The sequence below is a fragment of the Oryctolagus cuniculus genome, chromosome 1 (genome assembly GCF_051225735.1).
Source record: "Oryctolagus cuniculus isolate XC-2025 breed Fujian yellow rabbit chromosome 1, ASM5122573v1, whole genome shotgun sequence".
NCBI classification, from domain to species: Eukaryota; Metazoa; Chordata; class Mammalia; order Lagomorpha; family Leporidae; genus Oryctolagus; species Oryctolagus cuniculus.
The window spans coordinates 34716693-34728783 of record NC_142867.1 but is presented as its reverse complement, the minus strand read 5'-3'; the positions used below and the strand labels follow the sequence as shown (position 1 = coordinate 34728783).

At 38.3% G+C, this 12091-nt stretch overlaps 1 protein-coding gene across 9 annotated transcripts in view; it reads right to left on the bottom strand.

Moving 5' to 3' along the window:
* DCDC1 (doublecortin domain containing 1) overlaps positions 1–12091 on the bottom strand; it is a 553166-nt gene that overhangs the window by 462560 nt on the left and 78515 nt on the right. For all 9 annotated transcript variants that reach the window (XM_089309905.1, XM_089309913.1, XM_089309931.1 and 6 more), the window contains one exon: positions 1699–1904. In XM_089309905.1, the coding sequence (XP_089166031.1) occupies positions 1699–1904 (206 nt within the window). The remainder of the gene's footprint in view (positions 1–1698; positions 1905–12091) is intronic.

Below are 12091 nucleotides of genomic sequence, written 5' to 3'. Positions count from 1 at the left end.
TTCCAGAAAGTTCTTACTGACACCCAGGACCAGGATTTTGTTGCCTCCTCTCATTTACCACATTCTTAACAGTGACATTTAGACAAACACCTGTAAATATATTAATCACTAGATTATGTTCTATCATGAGTTTTATAAATGGTGAAAGTTTTTTAAATTGTACAAATTGTAAGAAGAAAAAATAAATTAAAAACTTCTCTAGTCACCCAGTTTTAAATAAATTGCTCTCTAGTGACAAATATCAAAATAGCAGTGACATTTTTATTTATACGCCACCTTTCATCTAAGAATGTGTAATCTGTAAGTGACTATTACCTATTTTACCACCACGGCATAGAATTACAGAGATTGAACTGAAGTGAACTCAAGAGGTTATCTAATCTAGCTTCCATCTCCAAGAATGACTGCATTTAACAATCCAAAAGATAAGTCCATCTTCTCTATTTTTCAAAATCTCCAGGGAGGATGTTACAACTTGTCTTAGCAATTTGTTCTGGTGTGTAATATCCCTTTTTTCCGCTAATAATCCAAATCTGAAGATAATACAAAAATAAAATCCAGGTCTCCTAGCTCCTTGCTAAATGCTCTCAACTGGTTGTGGCTGCAAAACCACCACAAAAATACACAGTTGAATAAATCAGTATCTTAATTTTTCCCCAATATCTACACAACTACCAACCTATTTTAGGCCATATTCAATGTGAAATCGTTTGGTATAAAAAATTATTTACAACTATTCTCCCATTAGTAAGAAAAATAATTTCTATTGGATATGATTTATGAGTATTAAAGCTAAGAACAGAAAGCATTTACCAGGAACTTCCTCAGTGCCCGAATGAATCCTTACAGCAACTCTATGAAATGGGCATTGTGTTATCCTCCCTTTTAGATGAAGAAACTGAGTTTCCCAATGTCTCACAAGTAGGGAATGGTAAAGCCGGGATTCAAACCTAGAAAGTTTGGTTATGTTTTACACTCTCCCTCTCATGTATCCTTGCCACATTTTACTTACTACTATTGTTATTATTCTGCTTTACAACTGAATTAAAAACATTTATCTGTAAAAAATGGAGTGTGGGTATATGCATTTTAAAATTCTCATTAGTTTTTTCATATTTTTAAAAATTGAATATGGTTTTAGAAACATAAGCAACTCCTGTAAATTATGTATATATATTAGAATACTTTAAATGTTTAAAGTGTTACATAAATTTTCAAAGGCTTATCCAGATTTGTTTTTTAAAAATTATATGAACAGTTCAAACCTGAATTTTAGTTATTTCAAAACTTCCTTATGCTCTCAAGGGTTTAAAGTACTTTTATGTCTTAATTATCATCTTTAAATGAAGAGGCAGTCTGAGGTTTGTAGTTAGATTAGATTGAGATTCAACATAAATGTATCATAAAATATTGTAGCCAAACAGAATGGCCCCTCAAGTGTAAGCATAACTTTTTACTAGATAAATGGCCTATAAGTATAATAACATTGTGAAATATCATTGTTTGCTGAGGTAATTTATATTGTTAGTGCAATAAGCCATTTGCAAATAGGTGAATTTTTTTAGTTATATATCATACCTTATTAATATTTCAGTTCATTAGTTGACACTGATATGTAGAAGGGAAAAATACAAAATATTTCAAAAGCCATAAAAATTTGATATTTAATTCATACTTCAGTATTTAATACAAAATTACCTTTTTCATTGTTTCCTTTCCCACTGTTATCTCATGCCCATCCTGCCCCATGCCATTCTTAAAGGACAGAATTCGGACTGAGGTCTTCTCAGTAAGTTTCTTCATTCTATTAGAAAGAACAGGTTTGGTTTTCCGTCTTTTAACATCAGTAGGAAGCATCAGCCCATTCATTGTCCAGGTTACATTCTTCATTAACAACAGATGGTCTAGAAGATAATTTTTTAAGTCAAGTCAATATTTGGCTTTAAAATTAAAAATGGACACATCAGAATTCCCCTCCCCCATTACCTATCTCATATACACTGGCCAGTCTCCATTTAGATGCTGGTTTTCTGAAATGCTACCACCAGCTTCCCACTAACCGTGACATAAGCTGTAGCAAGCTGTCTGCTCTGATAGCCTGCATAAATCATCATTTCTGAAGGGAACAGATGTTCAGGGTATGAAAGAGTAATACCACAATTTAGTCCTAATTAAAATTCACCTTAGCATGCCTCTATCACTGATCAGATGCACCCAACTGAAAGGGGCTGCTGAAAGGGTCCAGTGTCCTTTTCTTATTCTAAGGCAACATGAATTCTGAACTTGTGTGTTCTTCAGGGTTGGAAAAAAAAACACTTCTCCTCCTTTAAAATGATTTCTTATCCATGTTGCTTTAGAGATAATAACCTCCAAATAGTAACCTCCAATAGTAAATAGACTGTAATTCTCCTGTAACTAGAATGAAGGTGGCTTCTAGGACATCTTTGGTGAGAGATCCAAACTATTTCACTGAAAATGAAAAACAGCTTTTCATTAACAGTTTACTTTGACCTATACATTTTCAAATATGTGTGTGGGAATTTAAGTTTCAAAACTCCTACTAATATTGGCGGGAGTGCAATCAAATTACTATGCATGACTTTGAAAATGTAAGGGTAAGACAGGAGTGTGGTATATTGCATACTAAGTTGCTGTCAGTATTCCTCTTTCAAGAGGTTTCAATTTCATAAATAAATAATTTGTACCTGAGCTTCTTATTTTATTTGTGCAGTCAATTTATTCTAGATTGTATTTTCTTTTCACATAAATTACAAAAATACAATGATCCCTCCATCACCTGCTCTTATTTGTCCTAATGAGAGAAACATAATTTTATTTTTATAGAATTGAAAATAGCTACATTTATTGGTTTACCAAAATTCCCACATAAGCCTTTTCTGTTAGGTCTCCCTTGAAAGAAGCATGACTTTTTAATCCTAAAAATGGTACATTACATAAATCTGCTAATGTCAATATGAAGCACAAGTTACTGGTTGTTAATAACCTTCAAGTCTCACAATGGTTATAGTAAATGTTCAAAAAAAAAAAAAAAAAGAAAAGAAAGAAAGAAAGAAAAAACAGGAACAAAACCCCCCACCAGACAATAAACCCTTTTCTTTACTCCAGTGTTTGGTGTGCTTGTGATGGCCTTACACTGATATATGTCACATATTATAAACCCCAAAATCATTATGCTAAGTGAAAGAAGCCAGACATATCATATGATTCTCCTTATAAGAAACATATAGATGGGGCCGGCGCTGTGGCACAGCAGGTTAAAGCCCTGGCCTGAAGCACCAGCATCCATATGGGCACTGGTTCTAGTCCTGGCTGCTCCTCTTCCGATCCAGCTCTCTGCTATGGCCTGGGAAAGCAGTAGAAGATGGCCCAAGTCCTTGGGCTCCTGCACCCACGTGGAAGACCCAGAAGAAGCTCCTGGCTCTTGGCTCCTGGCTCTTGGCTCCTGGCTTCGGATTGGCACAGCTCCAGCCATTGCAGCCATCTGGGGAGTGAACCATTGGATGGAAGACCTCTCTCTCTCTCTCTACCTCACTCTGTAACTATCTTTCAAATAAATAATAAAAAGAAATATATAGAATTGTTAAATACATAGAAACAAGACAGAGACTGATGACTGCCAGGGCCTGGGATGAGAGAGGAATTAGAAGAAATATAATGCGTAACAAGTTTTATTTTGGAATGAGGAAAATGTTTACAACTAGAGGTGGTGGTATGATTGTACAACATTGTGAATATACTAAATGCTACTAAACTGTTCACTCTAAAATGATTAATTTTATATAATGTGAATTTCACTGCAATAAATCAGATAAGAAGCAAGGAAGAGGAGGAGGATGTCTAATGGTCAATATGTCTCTGAAAAGTTAAAAAAAAAATTCTCACTGAAGAAAAAAACTAATGAGATCTTGTTGTTTGATAGGGGTTTTCTCAGTCTGGATGCCCACAAACAACTTGCATAGTGGGAAGTGGTACTTAGTGACCCCAGGTGGAGCTAAACCTTCGGGAATCTTTGATTTCTAACCTACAAAATATCTAATGGCATTACTCCACCACCTGATGAAGATTAAATAATTTATATGTAAAAGTACCTAAAACACTGAAGTCATTTGATAAATGCTAGCTTCTATCCTATGCCCTGAAATTCTATTGCTTAAAATGGAACTCTAGGATATATTAACTGTTACATAAGTCAAGGTACAACCAGGAAAACAAGAATCCCCTCAGAGTTGGTTTTTTTTTTTTTTTTTTTTTTTTTTGGACAGGCAGAGTTAGACAGTGAGAGAGAGAGGGAGAGAAAGGTCTTCCTTTTCCATTGGTTCACTCCCAAAATGACCGCTACGGCCGGAACTTTGCCAATCCAAAGCCAGGAGCCAGGTGCTTCCCATGCGGGTGCAGGGCCCAAGCACTTGGGCAATCCTCCACTGCCTTCCTGGGCCACAGCAGAGAGCTGGACTGGAAGAGGAGCAACCAGGACAGAATCCAGTGCCCCAACCGGGACTAGAACCCAGATGCCGGTGCCACAGGCAGAGGATTAGCCAAGTGAGCCAAGGCGCCAGCCCCCTCAGAGTATTTGATCACAGGTGACTAATCTCAGGGGAAAGTTATGTAAATGATGAGGAGTTACCAAAGAACAGCAAGACAATTCAGAGATTAGCAACAAGAAACCACTCCACCAAGGTCAGAAAGAAGAAGTGTTACATCCTGATCTAGACAATCTTACCAATCAGGGTTTTCTACTTTGATTATTTGGACCAGGGCCAGGACTGGGGTGAGGCAAGTAAAAATCCAATGAGGTAGAATCTTAAAAAGCAAGTTCAGGGCCTTCACATAACCCACAGAGTGAATGCGTCCTCATATTTTGTCCCATAGCTGCTTCACTCATCTCATCCTAGTTCCAGCTCTGGTGTTGACCAGGTCTGCTATATCTAGAACTCTGTAAATTCCATTCAATATAATGGCTACTACTAGCTGGATAGTGTTTGGCTTGATTCATAGGTATTAACTCATTTAGTCTTCTCAGTAACTTTATGAGATAGGTAATACGATTATACTCATTTAAAGGTGAAGAAATTGAGACACCCAAACTTGCCCAAGATCTGCAACTGGTATGTTGTGGTGCTGGAAAATTCATTCAGTTCTAGAAACTTGGATCCTAATCAGTTACTATTCTGTCTCTACCATGTATTTCCTGCCATTTTCTCTAATTTGGTGAGTCTAAAGTACAATTTCACATCTGCCTGCAAAAAATGAATCACCTTTTACAGTTCTTATTTCTATCATTGCTTCCATTTCTTTCACAGTCATCTACCACCTCAGAGAGACCTGTGATCCTTAATCATTTGTTTTTCTACAACCAACTTCTTATTCATGTGATGATAATTTATTGGGAGTCTACTCATCAGGGGTTGTGTAGCTCAAGGCCTCTTGTGAAGACACTGAAAGTGGAAGGTCTCTCCAAAGAAGTGACATCCGAATAGAGAAACCTGAATAAGTTAGTGATCACATCTGAGGTATTCTGGGCAGAACAAACACCATGCACAAAGCTTCTGAGGTAAGAATGACCTTGGCCTATTTGAGAAAGAAAAACAAAGTCTAGATAGAGTGTTTGTGGATAAAGCCAGAGATATAAAGGCTCCAGACTATGGAGGTCAAGATAAAGGGTTTGGATTTTATTCTGGATATGATGGGAAACTACTAGAGGTACAAAGAAGAGATCATAGCAAAATGTAGTAGACACTGTTGGTGTCCTACCAAGGTGCCTTTTCTCAGTCCAGTGCACCCAAACTCCAGATGCTGTGAGTCCTTGCCACTGCCATTTCACAGCTGCACACTTATCCTGAGAACTGTCATTGGCTTACACAACCTAACCAGGAAATGAATGCCTGTGCAGTCCTGATCTCCTCCTCCTATCTTCAGAGACAGCACATAGCTAATAACTGCCTGGGAAGACAACAGTCAGTCCTCTTGCCTCTAGGAGTGGCAACTCTGTGGTGTCTTCTGCATTCCAGAGGGGGCTACAATTCAGTTGAATTCCAGGAATGGTCACACTTCTTCCTGTGCTGTAGGTTCCTTCCTTCACTCCTTGATACACTTCAGCTGTGAGTATTCCCTCAATAAGTCTCTCTTACACACACACACAAAAATCCCCATTTCAGTCTTTCCTTCTAGAGAAACTTAGCAGAGAAAGATGAAAAGAATAAAAACCTAACTCTCAGCTATTCTTTCTTTACAGTAACTCTTAGAAGTATCGTTTCTTTCCATTCCAAACCAGATTCACTTATCCATTTCCTTTATCCTCCTATCTGCAAAAGCTTCCTAATTGTATTTGATTCTCCTCCATCACATCTGACAACAGATGAGTTTTCCTATAATGTCAATTTCACAATTGCCTAAAAGAAAAGCCCTTGGAGCTACCTTATGAAGTTTCCCACTAGTCAATGAACCAGCCAGCCTTTCTGTTCATTGATCAGGTAGTCAATTGATCAGGTAGTAAACACCCTTGAGTCCATCTTATATGCCTTCTGTGCAAGGAATATGAAAACACACACACACACACTTTATTTCCTCAAACTTACATCTAACAGAAGAGCTTACAGATAACATGTTGCTATCCAAACTTCCTATTCTTCTCTTACCACTGTTTAGAGCACTATTCAGCCCAAGTTAATCTGCTCACTATCCCTTGAGTATGCCATGTCCATTTTTAACTTCATCCTCCACCTATTCAGAATCAAGTTCATTTCAAGACCCAGTTTAAGATCTTCCCTTATTGTTCCAGCTCACAGTGACTTGTCACCTCTCTGAACACTTGAGAGCCCCTGTAGCCTGTACCATCCATCCAGACGTACATTGTTCATTCAATAATATGTAACAGGGGCACATACTGTGGCATAGTAGTTTAAGCCTCTGCCTGCAGGGCCAGCATCCTATATGGACACCAGTTCATGCCACAGCTGCTCCTCTCCTGATCCAGCTCTCTGCTTATGGCCTGGGAAAGCAGTGGAAGACGGCCTAAGTGTTTGGGCCCTTGCACCCTTGTAAGACACCCAGAAGTTCCTCACTCCTGGCTTCTGATTGGTCTAGTTCTGGCTGTGGTGGCCATTTGGGGAGAGAACCAGCAGATGGAAGACCTTTCTCTCTGTCTCTCCCTCTCCCTCTTCCTCACTCTGCCTCTCAAATAAATAAATAAATAAAAATCTTAAACCATGCACATGAATCCTCAGATGGAAGCAGTTTCTGCAAATTAGCTCTGCATCCCCAACCTGCTGCTGGTACTCTGTCTTGACTGCTACTCAGCCCCTACTCAACTTAAAGAAGCCAGAGCTGTCATCACCCCATAGGCCCTAACTTCTGTTCTTCTGGGTGATGGTGGGGGATGTGAGGAGTGAGATGGGCTAATATTCAGTCAGGATGGTCCCCTTGGAAAGTGAAGGTGCTAAACGTTTTCTTTCCCCACAAATTATCTTTAGCAAGGTCAAAAGCTCCTGCCCCACTCCTTGGGGACTTCCAATCTTATCGTGAGACTAGAAAGGCAGTAGTGACTCCACTGAGCTCCTTCTGAGCTCCCAGTTCACTGTAAAACAAATTAGGTATCTCACCCTTCTGATGGCTCCTTTGTTTTATCATGAGCAAGCCAGATTGCAAATCAGATCTTTTGAAGGGTATTGTTCGTGCCTTGTAACTGAATGTCAACCTGATTGTCAAGTTTTTTCTTTTTTCTAAAAATTGTGCTTAAAAACCCTCAACCACCAGCCCCTTTGGGTTTTGCCTCTCCTGGAGCGCCCTAAAATGAGACTCTGGTTGGAGGTCTTTGAGTCTAATAAATCTTGCTCTTAAAACTTACTCCTCATGTAGGATCACTGCCCTTAATGTGCTGTGCATTGAGATTTAATGCTATAACGAGTACTCAAACAATATATTTCACTTTGTGTTTCTATGGGGGTGCAAACTGTTGAAATCTTTACTTAATGTATACTAAACTGATCCTCTGTTAAAAAAAAAAAAAAAAAAAGAAATTATCAACTCCCAACTTGACTCTCACTGGGATTAAACATGACAATAGGTCTGATCTGATTTCATCATCATTTAAAAAAAATCATCTATTATTTTTCACTTTATGTTTCTGTGTGGGAGCAAACTGCTGAAATCCTTACTTAATGTATACTAAGCTGATCTTCTGTATATTAAGATAATCGAAGATGAATCTTGATGTGAATGGAAGGGGAGAGGGAGTGGGAAAGGGGAGGGTTGTGGGTGGGAGGGACGGTATGGGGGGGAAGCCATTGTAATCCATAAATCGTACTTTGGAAATTTATATTCATTAAATAAAAGTTAAAAAAAAATGTGACAACCTATTAAACACCAGGTACTATGGGAAGAGTATAAATCACCTGGAATTATTATGTAAATGTTTTAAAGTATACATCCTATTTGTACTTGCAAGTAGGGAATCCAGTCTTGTGTTTCTTAATTTTTTGTAGCTCAGTTCACCACAAGTGAAATACTTTCTAGATAACTCTTACCGCGCAATTAAATAACTCAGTTTGTGAAATATATTTTCTCCACTTTCAACAAACAAACCAATTTTGTAAAATGGGCTTATTTCCTGTGTGTCTATATCTACCCTCAGTATTCCCTACTTTTCCCTAGCACGAACTTAAACATGAATGATCTACCACCTTGAGTTCATTGATGACTATAATGGCAGAGAATTTCTTTAAGAAGAAACCTTGCCGGGGCCGGTGCTATGACACAGTGGGTTAACTCCCTGGCCTGAAGCGACGGCATCCCATACAGGTGCCGTTTCTAGTCCCAGCTGCTCCTCTTCCCATCCAGCTCTCTGCTATGGCCTGAAAAAGCAGTAGAAGATGGCCCAAGTCCTTGGGCCGCTGCACCCGCATGGGAAACCTGGAAGAAGCTCCTAGGTCCTGGCTTCGGAGCAGCACAGCTCCGGCTATTGCGGCCATCTGGAGAGTGAACCATCGGACGGAAAACCTCTTTCTCTCTCTCTCTGCCTCTCCTCTCTTTGTGTAACTCTGACTTTCAAATAAATAAATAAATCTTTTTAAAAAAGAAGAAGAAACCCTTGCCAAAGGGAATATTTTGGAAAATGATAGTCTAGAAGGAGTTGAACAGATTGGAAAGAGCTACAGTTATATTTAGGGTAAATTCTTCTGCATGTTTATTGGTATCAACACAGAAACTGGAAGTAGGAGTACTTTTAAAAAAACTGTAAATAATTTATTTTACATGATTTATTTTATTCTTTTGCATTTCTCAAAGTTCATTTTGGCACCATCTCTCCCAAGAAGCATTTAGGACCCCTTCTCCCAGCACTTTGTGAAGAACTCTACCAATGAACTTATTCTTCTATACTACAATTGTGTGCTTACTTGGCTAAACACACAATATTTGCTTGAGATATAAAGTAGGTGCTCAGTAAGTGCTGAATAAGTTAATACATAATAAAGTGTACCTTTTATGCCAATCACATGTATTTCAATAAAAAGAATGTATTCATAATTCTACCTGAGAACAGCTGAAGATATTTCACTAAAAATAATGTAGTCTATTGCTTCTTGGCCTTTTGGCTAAGTTAAAGTGTAAAAATAATGTAGTCTAGAATAAAACAAATCACAATTCTAAAGTTCAAATAGGTTTTCTAAATGTTTGTAGATCTCTATTGAAAAACCACAAAATAAAGTAAAAATTTTTAATATCATCTGTAAAATATATTATGTGCAGAATTTTTAAAAAGTATTCATACTTTCTGGATCTGTGTTGATACTGATAAACATGGAAAAACTACTAGAAATACATAAAATTTGTATGGGACTATGAATTTTTAAGCCAACCTATAAAGTAGTCTAAGAAAATGATGCTATGGGGCCAGTGCTATGGAGTAGCAGATAAGGCCACCACCTGCAGTGCCAGCATCCCATATGTGCACTGGTTCAAGTCCCAGCTGCTCCACTTCCGATCCAGCTCTCTTCTATGGCCTGGGAGAGCAGTAGAAGATGGCCCAAGTCCTTGGGCCCCTGCACCTGCATGGAGACCCAGAGGAGGTTCATGGCTTTGGATTGGCACAGCTCTGGCCATCTGGGAAATGAACCAGCAGAAGGACGATCTCTCTTTCTCTCTCTGCCTCTCCTTTTCTCTGTATACAACTCTTTCAATCAAATAAATAAAACTTTAAGAAAAACAAATGATGCTAATGATTAAAATGTATTAGTAATCTTCTAGATAAGCAGCCTGGCCTACTATTCAAGAGTATGGGCTCTGATTGAATCTGAATCTTAAATTTGCCTCTTACTAACTCTAAAACTGAAAAAAATCCATCAATTTTATTGACTTTTAGTTTTCTTATTTAGGAAATAAAACTAGTAATTCTGCTATTTGTTGTATGAATGAAAGGAGCTGAAATACTTATGGGTAATTTAAAAACAGTAAATTTTGTTTATGCTATTATTATCATGATTTTCATTAAGAACAACATATGGAAATAATTGTGGTAAATGCTTTACATACACAACTCTATTTCATCCTTACAATGTTAGGAAGTGGGTAATATTTTTTTCCCAGAAACCTTTATTTAAGGTACACAAACTTCATGTATTTCATACATACAACTTTAGGAACAGTGATTTTTCCCATGGTACCTGCCCTCCTACCCATACTCCCATCCTTCTTCCTCATCCCTCTCCTATTCCTATTCTTATTTTTACTAAGATCTATTTTAATTAACTTTATACGCATAAGATTAACTCTATACTAAGTAAAGCATTCAACAAACAGTATGAAAAGAAAAACTGTTCAACAGTTGAGACAAGGGCTATTCAAAGTCATTGTATCTCAAAGTGTCAATTTCAGGAAGTAGGTTATATTATCATTCTCATTTTATGAAGAAAATAAGACTTGAAGAAATTAAGGAATTGGATCAGCATCAGATATTATTAAGTTGATCGAAGATCATATCCAAGCTGGAGCAAATGCAGACCCCACTTTTTAAACCATAACACTGTATATTCCCTCAAGTGTCTAAAAAGTGCTTTAAGTAACATATAAGAATTCTAATTTTAAAATAACTGGATTTCCTTTGTTTTAAATATTGCTTCATATTCCACATATTTGCATCTTAGTGCCATCTAAACAGCAGCTTCTCTTAAAAAGCTTTGGTCAAAACATATATCTGAGGGCTGGTATTAAGCTTAGCAGTTAAGAAACCAGTTAAGATCCCAATGTCCCACATCATAGTACCTTGGTTTAATCCCTAGCTCCAACTCTGATTCCAGCTTTCTGTTGATGCTGACCTTGGGAGGTCTTGTGATGGTTCATGTAATTGGATTCCTACCACCCTTATGGGAGACCTCCACTGAGTTTCTGGCTCCTGGTTTCAATTTCCCAGCCATTGTGGCCATTATAAGAGTGAACCAGTATAAAGGAGCTCTCTCTTCTCCCTGACTGTGTTTGTCTGTCTCTCTCTGTCCCCTTGCCCCTTGACAGAAATAGATAGATAGATAGATAGATAGATAGATAGATAGATAAATTTTAAATGTCTTTTTAAAAACTACTGGAACTGGCCGGTGCCACAGCTCAATAGGCTAATCCTCCACCTAGCGGCGCCGGCAAACCGGGTTCTAGTCCCAGTTGGGGCGCTGGATTCTTTCCCGGTTGCCCCTCTTCCAGGCCAGCTCTCTGCTGTGGCCAGGAAGGCAGTGGAGGATGGCCCAAGTCCTTGGGCCCTGCACCCCATGGGAGACCAGGAGAAGCACCTGGCTCCTGGCTTCGGATCAGCGCGGTGCGCCGGCCGCACCGCACTGGCAGTGGCAGCCATTGGAGGGTGAACCAACGGCAAAAGGAAGACATTTCTCTCTGTCTCTCTCTCTCACTGTCCACTCTGCCTGTCAAAAAAAAAAAAAAAAAAAAACGAACAAACAAAAAAAAAAACTACTGGAACTCTTTTTATAGATCTTTTTGTCTGATCAACTAGAATAATTTGATGCAGGATAGTAAGTTTTCTCAACCTCGCCAAGTATTGATATGTCTATATTTGTGTGTTCTTTGTTGTAGA